The sequence below is a fragment of the Azolla caroliniana genome, unplaced genomic scaffold, assembly GCF_043228905.1.
Source record: "Azolla caroliniana isolate FFs.n. ecotype wild unplaced genomic scaffold, voAzoCaro1.0.p SCAF_3, whole genome shotgun sequence".
NCBI lineage: Eukaryota > Viridiplantae > Streptophyta > Polypodiopsida > Salviniales > Salviniaceae > Azolla > Azolla caroliniana.
In genome coordinates, this window is record NW_028230438.1 from 25,772,366 (window position 1) to 25,787,715 (window position 15,350).

General features: G+C 36.2%; 1 protein-coding gene across 1 annotated transcript; it reads right to left on the minus strand.

Moving 5' to 3' along the window:
* Positions 1–3,533: 3,533 nt before the first annotated feature.
* On the minus strand, positions 3,534–7,418 carry LOC147866887 (GDSL esterase/lipase At5g33370-like). The gene is made up of 6 exons (XM_087317399.1): positions 6,986–7,418; positions 6,689–6,816; positions 5,249–5,491; positions 4,978–5,106; positions 4,215–4,347; positions 3,534–3,907 (listed from the first exon to the last, which is right to left on the minus strand). Exons 1-6 carry the CDS (start codon positions 7,344–7,346, stop codon positions 3,687–3,689), a joined length of 1,215 nt encoding a protein of 404 aa, XP_087173525.1. The 5' UTR covers positions 7,347–7,418; the 3' UTR covers positions 3,534–3,686.
* Between the last annotated feature and the right edge of the window lie 7,932 nt (positions 7,419–15,350).

The window sequence follows — 15,350 nt, forward strand, 5'->3', positions numbered from 1 at the left end:
CGGGAAAAACTTTACAGCAGAAGATGAGGATGGCAACCGGTATTATCCCAGATGGTGCCCATATTGGAGATGATTGTGACCTTAACATAGGAAGAGTCTCCTATAACTGCCCTGCCCGTACATATACACATACAAGCATAATGTTCACTAAAAACCACAGACCTTGCTGAACCCCGCCTCAGATCTTTCATACTTTGGGACTTTGTATGTTTTCAGCCTTGAGACAGAATTGGCAGGAATGATTTGAGCATTTAAGTTGATTCATAGCATCAAACCCATCATCATCATCATCATCATCATCATCATCATCATCATCATCAAATCCTTATTCATGTCATTCATGATGCTAACATTTTGTTGATCTGGTGATACAACCTCTCATGATGATGCCGTTTGCTTGGTCTAGTGATGAATAGCCAGTTGGGAAAAGAGAAGAGATGGGAAAAGGAGGGAGATGGAAGTACCTCGACAAAATTGCAGAGAGTCTTAGCGGATCCTCGAGAGGAGGTGAGCAGATCTTAGACCCCAGCAAGGGGCAAGCCGAACAGTGGCTATACACGACGGATTGGGATAACAGAGAGCTTGGACATGGTGATGGAGCCTCGAATGGCGGTCGCCAAATCTCCTTGCCAACGAAGTGTCCATTGATGGATGTCCCCCCTACAACAACGAACGCCTTGGAACGAGTCATCTGCTCTGCGTCTGGACTCTGTACTGCCATGATCTTCATGACCTCGCCCTTAGCGCAGAACCGAGGAAGAAGAAACTCCACGATTTCATGGATCCGTTCTGTTGTGGACGCAGGCTTCCTGCAGCACCTATTCTGTTGTGATATTGTACATATTTGAATAGAATTGTTTTAAGTTTTAACCCATGAAGAAGGCCCAATTTTGGTATTATATAGCCTTTAGAAGACGTTAATACGTATAATATTTTTCTTTCTTTCTTTCTAGGGTAAGTCAGAAATTGGAGTATGATCATAAAATATATGTGATTGATCAATGTCATATTATTAGCTAATAGCCAATACCATTTCAATTTGTTTACTCATCTCCTTCAGTTCATTAATTTTCCTTACATTTTCTTGGTTATTAATTGTTGGAAATACTCCTCCTCATCTCCATCCTTAAGATTTTTGAGTTTGTTGGTGCGTTAAGATTTGACAGCCATGAGTAGAACACCCCCCTTCTGCTTATGCTTATGTTTGAGTAGAATACCACCATTAACAAGAGTGTATTATGGAAAAGAAAGTTTTACTTAGTTGACATGCATTCAATGGCGGTCCAAACACCATAGATCTCTTATTGTCTTTCAATTTCCTTTATGTTTATAGCTTATGGATTTATTTAGTTGCTTTTCAATATAGGAGGGGAGTAAAGTACCCTTGCACATGTGTTGATTTTCTTCTCCTCTCTGATGGAAGACATGTGTTGGAGGCCTCTTATACTACACCAAATCCATTGTTTGGAAGAAGACAAGGTTTGGTCTACTATATCTTCTTTAGTAGTTTGGATGTTATGGAAGGCAAGATATAAGTGTGTATTTCAGAATGTCAAACCAAATGCGGTTGAGTTAGTCAAGGAGATATGGTTGATGCTCGTGCATACTCTAACAGGTCAATATGAGGCAATACATGGTGAGCTTGATGTTGTGTTTCGCAAGCAACAACAATTTCGAGAATTTTGGATAAAGGCAGAGGTCTTCACCTATTTTGGGGACAGAATAAAATGGAGATATGCTCCACCAAGATGGCTTTTTCCGCCCCCTGTCTTAAAAAGACCATGTATGAGGGTTTCGGCTACTAGACATGTCCATTCATGTGGGTAGGAGGGTTGTAATAGATTGTATGGATACTTTGTAGCCTTTGTAGCCTTTGGGCATCTTTTCATTAATACCACGATGAATCTTGACTTAAAAATAAATAAAAATAAAAATAAAAATAAAAGTACACTTGCACAACGTTCTAACCGTAGCTGATTTTGATGATGTAGATAAGCGAAACACCCTCAATGGTAAGCTTGAAATCTTGGTTTTTCTCATTCCTTCACTTTTTCCTTTTTCATTCTGCAAAGTTTTCGCTGGTGTTTGCTATCTGGATCATGCAAACTTTTCATTGGTGCTCACGTTCTTGATTATATGAAGCGTGTAAAAGGAGAATTTAGTTTAGCTTCATAAGTTGTTATTTCTACCATAATTTTAAAAGTTTATATATAATTCTCTTGTTTTTTAAGTTTTAGGGGTGTACCATTTTGATCTCATGTTGCTAGAAAAGACCAAGTCATTCTCACTTTGGTCCAGAAAGTGATGTTTGATACAATCAAGATGTCTTCTCATAACCATATGGAAAGCAACTCCAAAGTGTATATAAATGGGTGGATAGATACACATATGTACAAGTAGTAGCAATATAGATATATGTATGCCTTGGCTAATATCTGTCTAAGCATTAGACTTGCTTTGCTTTAGAAGTTGGAACAAAAGCGGTTTGGAGTTTGTTAATGGTTCCCAAGAGAAGATGGTCTCATGTAGCAAGTATTAAGTTTATGTTGATATTATACATGTAATATCCATGAGATTGTTGGTATCATGGCCAGTTTGGAACACATGTTTTTAAAATTTGTGGTTAATAGATATCTATATGTGCATGTGTGCATGTAGATATATATCTTTTGTATGGGAACATGTATACTTTTTCGGATTTAAATGGAAAAGACAAAGTTCTGATGGTTGCCACATATAAATGTCATGTTTGGAATGTTTGGTTTATTGTTCTCCCTTTCTACTTGAGAAAACATTGGAATTCATCATTGGTTAATTGAAATATATTGCTGACTGCATCAGCCTCATTTAATGCATATTTTTTGTTCTCTAGAGTGCATTGTTATTTTTAATGAATCCTTATTTTTGTACTTCTGTTTGTTGTAAGCATTCATTATGCTGCTTTTCTTTCCCATGATGATGATGGTTGTTTTCTTTCTTGCAATGCTGATCACGTCCCAAAGATAACTGACAAAGTGAAAATCATGTTGCAATCCTTACATGCCTACCGTCAGTGTGTGTGTGTGTGTGTGTGTGTGTGTGTGTGTTGGAAATTATTACTTGGGATAGTATGGCCTTCAATACATAGCAAGCAATTCAACATTTTGTGATCGAGGGCCTCATAGCTGTATTTTAAACCACAATATTGGTTTAAAGACAATTTATGTGGCCAATAATTTGGTTTGTAGGGGTTAGACCTTAGCTTCAAATTAAAAACAACACTATGAATTATTTATGTGGTCAATTTTTTTATTTCAAAGGCCTTTGGATGAGGTTGATTGCGTTTAATGGCTATTATTTATGGCCATACATAGGGTTCAAGGAATTATTTCATTCATTGTAATTAAATTGCCTAAAAGTTGTTGTGGGGTTATATTAAGATCTTGTTGTTCAAGAGTTACAACTCATTAATTTGCCCATTGGATAACATGGGAGGGGATAAAGAATATGAGTGATTGTATAAGTGAGCATAATCACAACATGGATATTTGACAATTAGAAAAGCAAAATTAGTTTCATTAGGAAGAATAACTTCACTCACTAGGTAGTGCACATTGGTAGAAATGCATCGTACCAAAAAGATTTGATCAAGGATAGTGGTGAAATTATAATGAATAAACAAGGACATTGACATTGCAATTTGGTATTTAGGAGTATAATTGTGAGAGATTAATGGGGCTAATGTCTGAAGGGGGACCAAAAAGGGCGCGTTGAGCGATGATTTTGTTCACGCGTTCTGTTGGATGAAATGGATCCCAAAAAATGTATGAATCTCTATCCTCACAAATTTTCATCTGGGGTCTACAAGGCACAAGAGACCTATATTGAGTTCCTCGTCCACAACAAGCTGTGTTCACATTTTGGAACCCTGCATTCATTCCGAATCGATCATGATTCTAATAAAATAATCACTAACTAACCACACCTATCTTTAAATCGTTGGTTGAATTCATATCATATAGCTAATTAGTCTTAAATCAAGGCCATACTTTTTAGTATTTAGCAAGGTGTATTTATTGATTATTAATCCATTTGTATAACTAAGTTAGTTGAATATGTTAAATATATCTTCGATATTCATGTATATTGATTAACATCATAAATATTTATGTCCTTTTTAGTCTCTTTGTTAATTATAAGATTTAAAGATTGTAAAATGAATATTAACTACATACCAAAGCTTGGTGCATTCTGGATCATATCCATGGCTACGTCAAATGCATTAGAATAGAGAAAGAGGGAGTCTGGAAGCTCTTGTTGCAACTCATTTGCCATTGATATGAGTTTTTGGTTGAAGGTGATAGCCACCTATTAGGAAATTAAGGTTCAATATTCATGTGAAACATGAGAATATATGCAAAAAATATTTGTTGCTTTACATCTTAAATAGTGAAAGTTTAAAACAATAGTGAAATCAACCAAAGCAATGCTAGTGGAGGTTGTGGTAAATGTGAAAAATATGAAGGTGTGGTTAGCAATGCATTGAAACACAAGGGGAAGTACGTCCAAAATTATGATAGCCAAAATTATTACAAGAATCTTCTTGAAAACATCTATCATGACTACGAAGAGGCCAATGATTTCATTTCATAACTTATGTCATCATCTCTACAGTGTCATTCTAAGGTTTTCACTTTTCGTAGTTGGTGAGCCTTTGTGTGCTTGAACTTGCACCCATCCTACAAAAGTTGGCATTGCACAACCCTAAGAATGCTTTCACATGTTTTCCACTACGATTACATGGGGGGATATGAACAAACATGGGGGGATATGAACAAACATTACATGCTTCTATTTGTAACTAGCTAACTATTGCTAGTCCTTGTAAGTAAGGTTTCGGTAGTATTGAAATCCTATTAGAAGAATATTCAAAAGGCATTAATGATGGAAATGATAATAATTAATATTGTCCATTTAAGTAAACATATAAATGGGCACCTGTTGAAAGTTGTCAATACACTGGCCATTGGGATCGACGAGGAAACGTTGGCCTATGATGACAGGCATGCATCCGATCGGACCTAATCCAACAACTACAATGGTGCGCGCTCCATATCCATATATTTCCTATTAATTGATTAACCACATGAAAGAAATTATAATCAAGATTGATTGTTAATCATGACACCAATCTACATGATAAACCATGAGAACTGTAACTAGAAGAAATGATATGTTTACATTAATATCATCCCTATAAAGTTAGTACCTTGATTTGTTGGCTAAGCTTGGTAATAAGGAAATCGTGGAATTCCGGAAGTGTAAACTCAAGCTTGCGAGGGGTGGCCGGAGGCACAAAATAGTTACTAAGAAAATCATTCGCTCCAATGGTGATGGAGAAAAAACCATTGCGCACGATGTTTGATGCTTGTGCCTCACCCACCATTGCTTGTAACTTCCCCACATACTCGCCCATTAACTCCACCTGCTTGGCCATTGGGAAACGTTGGATCTAGCAAAGACATAACATTCAATAAGTATACATACAAAGTTTTACAATATACCCCTCAACATAATGGAATACCCAAGATGAAAAACAATTTGACATCACATGCCTCATGTAAGTAAAAATGAAAACTAAGAATCCAGATGTTTATGCAAAAAAACAAAACACGCCCTAAAGCAAAGTCGTAAAAGCGATGCCTATATAAATTACATACGTTTTTTTGTAAATATACATACACGTACATTCTTTGTCTGCCGAGAAAAACACGATCAACATTGCTCTACTAATCCAATGCACGTGCTTTCTAACCTCAGATTTATGCATTTTAATTCCAGGAGATGGATAGAGTTCTACGTAATAATGTCTACTTAGCTTCGGTCGATGGCACTAAAAACTCTAGAGTTTCCGTTTGCATTAACGAATTTTTACTTTCTACAATCCTGTAAAGCTTATTAATTAAAAATATGAATATTGGAAGAAAAGAAAACCTTTAACCGGTAAGTGTACAACAAGCAATCGAGATGAGGTGGAAACACAAATTGGGCTCAGTAAAAAAGGTGACACTCAATTTGTGCTCTAAGTACGTACACTTATGTTGCCTTTATCCTTTATCACTAAGGTGCATCTACCTACACCCAGCTATTGAAGAAATAACTACATATCTACCTACATATTAGCCAACCTTGTAAGAAATGACTCTCTATCTACACCAAGACACCTTTGGTTTCTTTCTACCTTTGCCCTAAAGGCTAGTGTTTTCCCTTTCCACCGCATCTCAGAACTTTCCCAAGAATTTAGTGTTGGCATGTGGGCTCATTGGTACCATGAGCAGGTTCACACGTTAGGTGCCCTCACAACATGAATTATGACTAGATGCATAAAAAGTTATGGTGGCTAGATCGACTAAACACTAACAACATTGTGTTGCATATATCATCTCATGAATAGTTAACCCTGATGAGCCCATTAGTGATGTTAGTGAATTTTATCTTTGGTTATAGTGATTTTCTTTATAAGGGGTGGGATATTTAGACCTAAATGATATAGATGTGGATGGGAATTGGTTGTGTTTTATTAAAGTTTGGACAGAAGGCTTTTGGTGACATTGTGAAGCTATATAGCAAAACATGGCATGTGATTGTCCTCGTAAGTTCAACCATCAAGCTAAGTTGGCCTCGAAATAAATTGGGTTATAGTCAATACAAAGATAAAGCCGGTGTCGTTGAGAATGCCGGCTCCTGCGGATGCGAAGTTGGCCCCACGCAGCAACATTTCTCCGGTGTTGGCCGGATCAGTATAAGCTAGTGGTGACTCCATGCCCCAATGTTCACCTATACATAAGTATTATGTCCACACGAGCCGAGTATTACAAGCCAATTGACGCATGGATATTAATGGACTAAACTTACAATGATAATATCTTAAGACTTATACAAACAGAATGTAGTGAAAAACATTGCAAATCAGATTTCATTCATTAAATGGTATAGGAAATGTTACCAAGGAAGTCGGAGATGAGTCGACCATTGCAAAAACGGCCGGTGGCAGTGCGGCCTGGGTAGTCGATACCATTGGGCAAGAAGTTGGCCTTTGCAATCGATGCCGGGAGGTGATTGTTCATACCCACGTCTACAAGTGAATCTCCGAATATGAATGTTGCCGAGGGACGTCTACCTCCCGAGGGTGTCCTAAAGCTAGTATTGGTACTAACCATCAGGCTACCATCATCTAATGGACTAGTAGAGCTAAAAGCCACTATGCAAGGGTTGCACATTATGATGACCACCATTAATCCTACATTTAAAAATAATCCATTGATCTTACAATGATGGAACACCACCATCTCCATATTCTTCATCATGTATAGAGAATATGTTTCTAAGTAGCAGCCTACACTATACTTCTGTTGCTGCTCTACTGCTCCTGCTGCAAAAAATTGGTGCCTCTATAGAACACTGGGGTTTTACTCTAGCTCATAAAATGGTCACTATATACTCTTTGAATTTATAGAGATCCCATTTGTATGTATGTATGTGTGTGTGTGTGTGTGTGTGTGTGTGTGTGTGTGTGTGTGTGTGTTGTCTCCATCAAAATATTTCTTCCTTGTTAACTAACTACTCCATCACAATCGTCTCATTATTTGAGTTGATACACTAAGGTTAAAATAAAAAGGGTTGTGTTTTCCTGTTCAGACTAGAGTGTAGGAGGGAAGGCTAGGAAGCAGTTGTAAAGCAACCGAAAGTGCATCATGAGTGCATTGAATGCTGCTTGTTATTGTTGTTGTATGGAGGAGCAAAAAAATCAACTACATACTCCCTTTCTATGTGTATCTAGCTCACTACATAATATATTACTTTCTTCATCTCTTATCAACTATAGGATGACCGATAAAGGTCCCCTCCATCCCATGTTGTGCTCCTACCACCCACTCCAGTTGTGTGTATTGAATCCAAACGACCTAGAAATATCTCGAGGGACCCATAAAAAGAAATAGAAAACTTCGGATGCCAAGTAGTCAAGGCTTTTAAAAGCTCCCCCCCTCTTCATATCTGTAGCATTTGTTTCGAATACGGTGCGGTAGATATTCTCGAATCCTATCGGCTCAATGGTATTTTAGAACACGAGTATCAAGGCTACCTTTCGAGATAGTGACACTTTCACCTTTTCTTGTTCTAATAAGTGAAACATGTAATGGAAATGATTTCAACAAAAGATGTTCTGACTGGAATGCTAACATTGCTTTTGGAAATAAATATTCGTGGGAGAATGATGACGAGAAAATATGTAGTGATCATACACCTCTAGGAAGACGTGATGTAGCATAAAACATGTAAACTTGAGTGGTGGGGAGTCAAGCCTAGCACCTTGGACCAACATAGGACTAAAGAGGCTGTAAATTTGGTTGTTGCCCGTCTGAGAGCCATGTTTTATTTTACATATTTGCTTGGTAAATGAAAAATCTAAAAGATAGTATACTATATGGTGGGCACTATGCATGCATTGCTAGGATAAAGGTGGATTCACCGTCACTCACACAAAATATCATGACATAATAATATGGGCTAGATGTAGATGGATATGTTTGTGCAACATAGAGTCCTCGAAATGGCTCACACTTCTAGCACAAGAAGAACATGCCATATTATGCTTTCCAAACACTTTCTTTAATGCATGTATGATTTGCCAACTCTTTATTGTTGAAGTCTCTTTATTATCTGAGTGCCATTATTCACATATTGTTTTGCTAACACTTTACAACAATTTGCTTGCTAACATTTTGTTGTTGGGGGTTCTTTATTATCATAGAGTATTATTATGAGGTTAGTTTAGAGCTGAAAGAGTAAAATATATTGTCGGATTCTCTCGTAATAGTTGAAGTCTCAAAATGTTGCTACAATAAATGTAGTATCAATGAATAAAACGATTTCATTTTATATATGTTAGGTCTATTTATCTATAATAGCCCACTAGATATATAAAGCTTATGTAGCATTTAATTGTTTCCCTAAACAATCAATGATAAACATAGATACTTAACAAAAATTACGGTGTTGCAGTTATTTGGAAAGGGGAACCCCAAACCCTATGATGAATTTGCTAAGTAAGACTTCAAAATATTCATGTGTATATGCAATGTAGGACAAGCTCCAGAAATTTCCACCAACTACTTGGAAATGTTTAACTTAATCCATTTATGTGTTTGAGCATATGTAAATCCAACTCTTGCAAGTTCATGGCTCGATAATGGCTAAATTTTCCTGTTTAGGCTTGTCACCTTTTGTTTGATTGCACATGTACGAATACAAGTTTACATTTGTGTGTGTGTGCATGCCTCTATGTTTGTATGATGATGGGTTATGGCGCGTGATAAGAAAAGGGAACTTGTGAGAACGAAACGTGTACTTTAGTGTCAGGAAAGATGCTTTTTGTAACTAAAAGTTTTATTAGCTTTTAAAAAAATGCAGGCAATGTAAACATGTCCCACACACATTAATGGCACCGATATGTCGGGTAGTTCGTATATTACGACGCACAATATCATAGGATAGTTATTAAAACCAATAATTCAATAGCCTCAACCTTTCTACATTTGTGTTTTACACAAGTAAGTCCCTCGAGGGAACAAGTAACATGGGCCCTAAAAGGAGTATATAATCACAATGCCTTGGAACAACATCGTGGCGATTTGCAGGAATAACTTCATTTCCTCGCATAAACTTAGTCAACAAATGGTTAAACACCACTGCATACGTTGCGTGAGAAGACTAACCCTTAAGATACATGTTATTACTCACCATTAAGCATCCTTTCTCATTGATGACCTAACAATACATTGAATGTGATTAGTTTCCAATACTAGCATATATGACATGGCAAGGAATCTATTTAATGCCTAGAGAATGTAGTACCAAAGTAGGCAATTAGCTTTATTTGTAGCCGTATTTATAAGTGGCATCTGAATATACGAGTGTCCAAGAGGACATATATTCCCCTGTATTTGATAGCAAACCTAAGGTAGAGTTTCAGAAAGACTTCTACAAACACTAAAATGAAGCAATAGAGGTTGATTCACCTCTTCAATAGTTATCACATCAGAATGGAATAAGACGATTCGTGGAGACACGATGCCCCTCATTTGATACTTAGACATCTAAAAGAATCTTTCATATTTATGTGGATGTCCCAGAGAAAGACTTATTATGGTCCTTCTCCGAAGTCAATATGTATTATGACAAGATGCATCGTAATGAGTGTTAATTTAGACCATCATCCAGAATGAGTTTGGACTCTTACACTCTCATACTGCATATCCACAAGCATGTGATATATTAAGAAGACAAGAAATATTCACAATTTACATATTTATAGGACAACCAACACTATTGATATTAAAAAATATCCTCCATTGGTATTAAAATTAAGGTAGGAAGAGGCAATATACAAAATAGTCCACTATTACAATGAATATTACATATCTTGTTATTAGTGATGTCCACGAGGCACCATCTTTAATTGGAAAATTGTTGAACACTCATGTAGCTTCAACAACCCATCCATATTTAGCATCCATATCAAGCAAGGAATTGCCACCAACAACATTGGTTTTAAAAAAACCCCTCTTTTACAGGCTGACTACGGATTTCTTGGCCTTTATCAATGGATTCTATGCCATTGCAAGCTTGAAACCCAAAGAAAATGTTATCACATCCGGAGACACTCCCTCAACTTGTGAACAAGCTTTTATAAGGGCCACAAAGCATGACAACAAACACCTTCTTTGTGATTATGACTCCAATTATTGATGAACCAATATGCTTTGGAATGTGTTAAGAGAAGAGATTTTTATATTATATTGGTTATATGTAAAATTTCCTCAATGTGTATGTCAAAATGCTTATCTAGTCATTATCCGAAACCATTTTGTAGCATACTCTTGCAACTGTTTATCATTATTTGTCCTTGCATAATGGAAGCTTTTTTTGGAGTACTAGTGTGTATGGATGTTTGACATCATAAAAGTGATACAGTTGATTTTATTCAAATATATTACTTCAAGGTGACTCATATCATATGAGTGGATTTGACAAAGTGCAAAAAGTTTGGGGTCTTCTTACCTCAAATTCAAAGAGTAACAAGAGAGTGCCATATACCGAATAAACTTATTAATAAATGTGTAACATGGAACATGTAACCTCCTTTGAGAGTAACAATCGACAACGGTTCAGTTTGAGCCGAACCGAACTACGAAACCACGGCTTAACGGTTTAAATAGTTCGGTTTTAAAAATTTTTAATTGGTTAAAGAAATGCAAAATGAAAACAAAATTTGATGAAAGCATAAAAAGTTTCCACCAAGATCTAAAGCTAATCATAAATCATATTACATGCATGAAAAGGAAACTGGACAATAACATTATCCTAAGCATATCTAGTTGATTTCTTCACATTTTCTCTACTTCGTTACAATTATTACAATCTTGCACTTTAGTCACATTAAACAATTCACATGAAACTCCAAACATATAATTATGGTCTCACACACATCTTTATCGAAACAATCACCAACTTCTTGTGTGATAACCATTTGTAAAATAACCTCAAGAAAAAACAATGACATATGTTTCCCTTCCCAATATGATCTTGTTATCATTGATTAGAAGACCCAAGAATTTGTTTAACATACCATGCAATGCCATTTTTGCTCTTTGCAAGGATGTTGATAAGGTAGAAAAACATAGAGAGTGATGGAGAATTAATTCTCAGAAATGTTATCATGGGTTGCTATTTGTATGTGCAATTAAATTATGCACATGATTACTTCCCACACAAATGTATTGGGGATTTCTCGTTACCATGTATTTTATTCTTATGTCCAAAAGTGTGAAAGTATGTACATGTGTTTTGTTTAGTCAAAGGCAAGGACATCCAATCACACCTTGCACGGAATATAAGTGTAGACTAGACTTGTACAAACTCATCGTTACCAAGCTTATTTTCTTAGATTCAAGAAAAACAAATAGAGTGACGATGCACGTGATTCTAGTAGATCGAATAAAGAAAAGAAAGGAGGTACTAAGGGAAGCCATCCAAAAATGATGTAAGGAACATGTCTAAATGTCTCGTCAAATCCAATTATGTAAGGGAAGTAATTTATGTTTTTGCAAGGTCTCTTGACGCTTGTCACTATTCAAGCATTATAGTAAATTTACATTCTAATCATAGTGGCCTCAAATTCCGTTGAACCTTGTTGCTTTCATCTAAAAAAACATAAAGTGGACTCCTAAATTTTCGTTTAAACACTTTCAATGTACTCTCACATCTTAGGCTTAACTTTATCAATTCAATAGTTACACATCTTTTAGTACAATATATGTGCATGTGTCTAATTCAACTTTTCAAGGTTAAAGCATTACTCTTTCTTTTTTTCCAAAAGAAATTACTACTTCCATTAGTTAAGTCTATGTACATAGGATAATATACAACTCATATCTTACAGGCAAACTTGCATGGCTACAAAGAAACCAATATATATAAAGGAATCGACAAAAAACTCATAATCACTGCATCATCCAATGAGCATACAATTACTCAGCCGCACACCCTCAACGTGAGCCTCATACATCCCTAATTCAACAAAGACATTTTCCAATCTCTTCATGTGGCAACACCCATCTATATGTTTGGTACCTAAACCATTATTTTTTAGCTATTGTTCTAACAATTGAGGGTCTTTAAATTTCATTCAAAGTTGCCATCTCTAAATACATCTCGTAGAGCCTTAAAATTTTATTTAAACTTGCTATCATCTCAAGAAAACCTCATGTGTGCTCCATGTATGCTCCTTTAACATCATTGAAACATGTTTGATCTATTATCGCATCTTAGGCTTAAACTTTATCAATTGAATAGTTTAGGCTAACCTTTTAGTACATGTGTATGCATCTAATGTTAGATATAATCAATTATCAGCTCCAAGTTGTAAATCTATCCCCATATGTGCTCTTAGAGTCCACATTTTGTGATAGTGCCCCAAATGAGGAGCGACTAGTGTGCAACTCGACCATATGGGTCGATAAGGTGTTAATCTAGGAAACCATAGATGCGTACAACACAATGGATTTAGGAAAGAGCGAAATAGGTAATAGGATTGGCTAATAATGTCAACTAGAATATTTTGTGGGCAAGTTAGAATGTACATAGTCTTGAAGTATGTGTTATTGACTTCAAGATAAATATTATCTAGCACTAGCCTGTGTTTAGGGAGTTGGGTCATATTAAATGACAAGTTAGTTGATAGAAAAGGAATATCTCCACTACTATTAAGTGACTTGCACATTTAATGTTATACTCAGACCAAACATAGAATATAATCCACTTTCTTGCACAATGGTTGGATTGATCATCAGTCCCCACTAATTTTGTAGTGAGCTGCAGATCCCACCTAAGCTGTAAGGTGTGAGCGCATAGGTAAACTACCATTGTGGGCTACTCTCATATTTAATAGAAGTTTTGTTTTCATATATCTATCTTTGTGGTTGTAACTCTATATACCTATCTAATCGATTCTCAATATTTCTAACATGGTATCAAAGATGAGAGGATATAGCTCGACGGTGCATTCGATTACTTCCTTCCAAGTATGATGGCATTGTAACAAGAGAAGGAAGGGAAGATTCGGCATTTGTCTCTAGGACTAAGGGTAAAGGGGCATCCAATTCAAACAATGCGAATAAGATACCAAAGAAGAAGAAGTTGAATGGATCGTGTTTCTACTGTGACAAGAAGGGTCACACAATCAAGGTTTGTCGAAAGAAGATGGGGGATGAGAAGAATGGTTCTAGTAAGACTTCTTGGACAGAGCACGAGTCCGCCAACAATGTCGTATATGAGTTTGAGTTATGGGTTGCAACTGAAGAAGTGTGTTCTTCAGTTGACACTCAAGTTGTCGACGACTCTTGGATTCTTAATAGTGGAGCATCCTGACATATGACTAGTAATCGTGACTGGTACAACTCTTGGACACCTCTACAAGAGCCCATCAATGTTGTGGTCGAGAACAATGCTTGATGTCCATCCAAAGGAACAAGAACCAGCTCCCTCAAAACAACGACCGACGGGACAAAGCATCTCTCTCAAATGGTGTACTTGCCAGTAACAATGGGCCTGGTTTCGACTCAAACTGAACCGAACGGTTTATTGGTTCAAAGATAAATAAACCGTTTGGTTTGGTTTCAAATGTTATGATTTGGTTTGGTTTCGGTTCGGTTCGATTTTGAATTTCATGGTTTATCGGTTTCGGTTTATGTGGTCCGGTTTAAAGGTTTATAAGCTAAAAATATTCTTAAATTTTTATCACTAGGTTCTAACTTTCAAATTTTAATTAAAAACCTCTAGGCTCTAACTTATTAAATTTTATAAGCATTATAAGTAGAGTGTCCTTTTGATGTATGATTATCAAATTTATGATAAGTATGATAACCAAATTTATAATATGTATGATGACCAAATTTATGACAAGTATAATGACCAAATTTATAATAAGTGTGATAACCAAATTTATGATGATTTTCTCACACAAATTCATAATATGTATGATAATCAATATCTTTAAAAAATGGTTTGGTTTGGTTTTAATTTTTAATAAACCAATTTGGTTTGGTTCTAAATTTTCTGTAAACGGGTTGGTTTGGTTTTTATTATAAATAAATGGTTTGGTTTGATTTCAAGTCCAAGAAACCAAACCGAACCAGGCCCATTGCTACCTACCAGATCTCAAGAAGAATCTATTGTCCATTTCTACACTAACCGACAAGGGTCTTGATGTTCGATTCACGAAGTTGGGTGTAGAAATAACAGATTTTGCTGGCAAGGTTGTAGGAATAGGGGTAAGGTGCAACAATCTTTATGAGCTGAGCGCGTTTACAATTTCTACATACCACAACACAAGTATTAATACAAAGCAATGACATGCGAGATTTGGGCATCTCAATGTTGTGTTGAAGTAGATGAAGAAGTCGAATATGGTAGTTGGGTTGTCAACCCTATTTGACTTAAGACATGTTTGTGATGCTTGTATGATGGGCAAGCATCAAAGATCACCCATTCTAAAAGATAGTCAAAATCGGACAAAGACTCTTCTACAACTAATACACATCAACCTCTCTGAAAAAATGGTGACTCTTGCAATGGGTGGATCTCTCTACTACATGGTAGTAGTTGACGACTTTAGTAGAAAGATGTGGGTTTACTTCCTTCAGGAGAAGGCTTGTTGAGAATCAAACTCAACTTCTTGAGTGTGGGAACACACTTTAGGATACTCAAGTGTGTGAACACCTCACCTCCTTGTATAGTAACTAGTGTGTCAT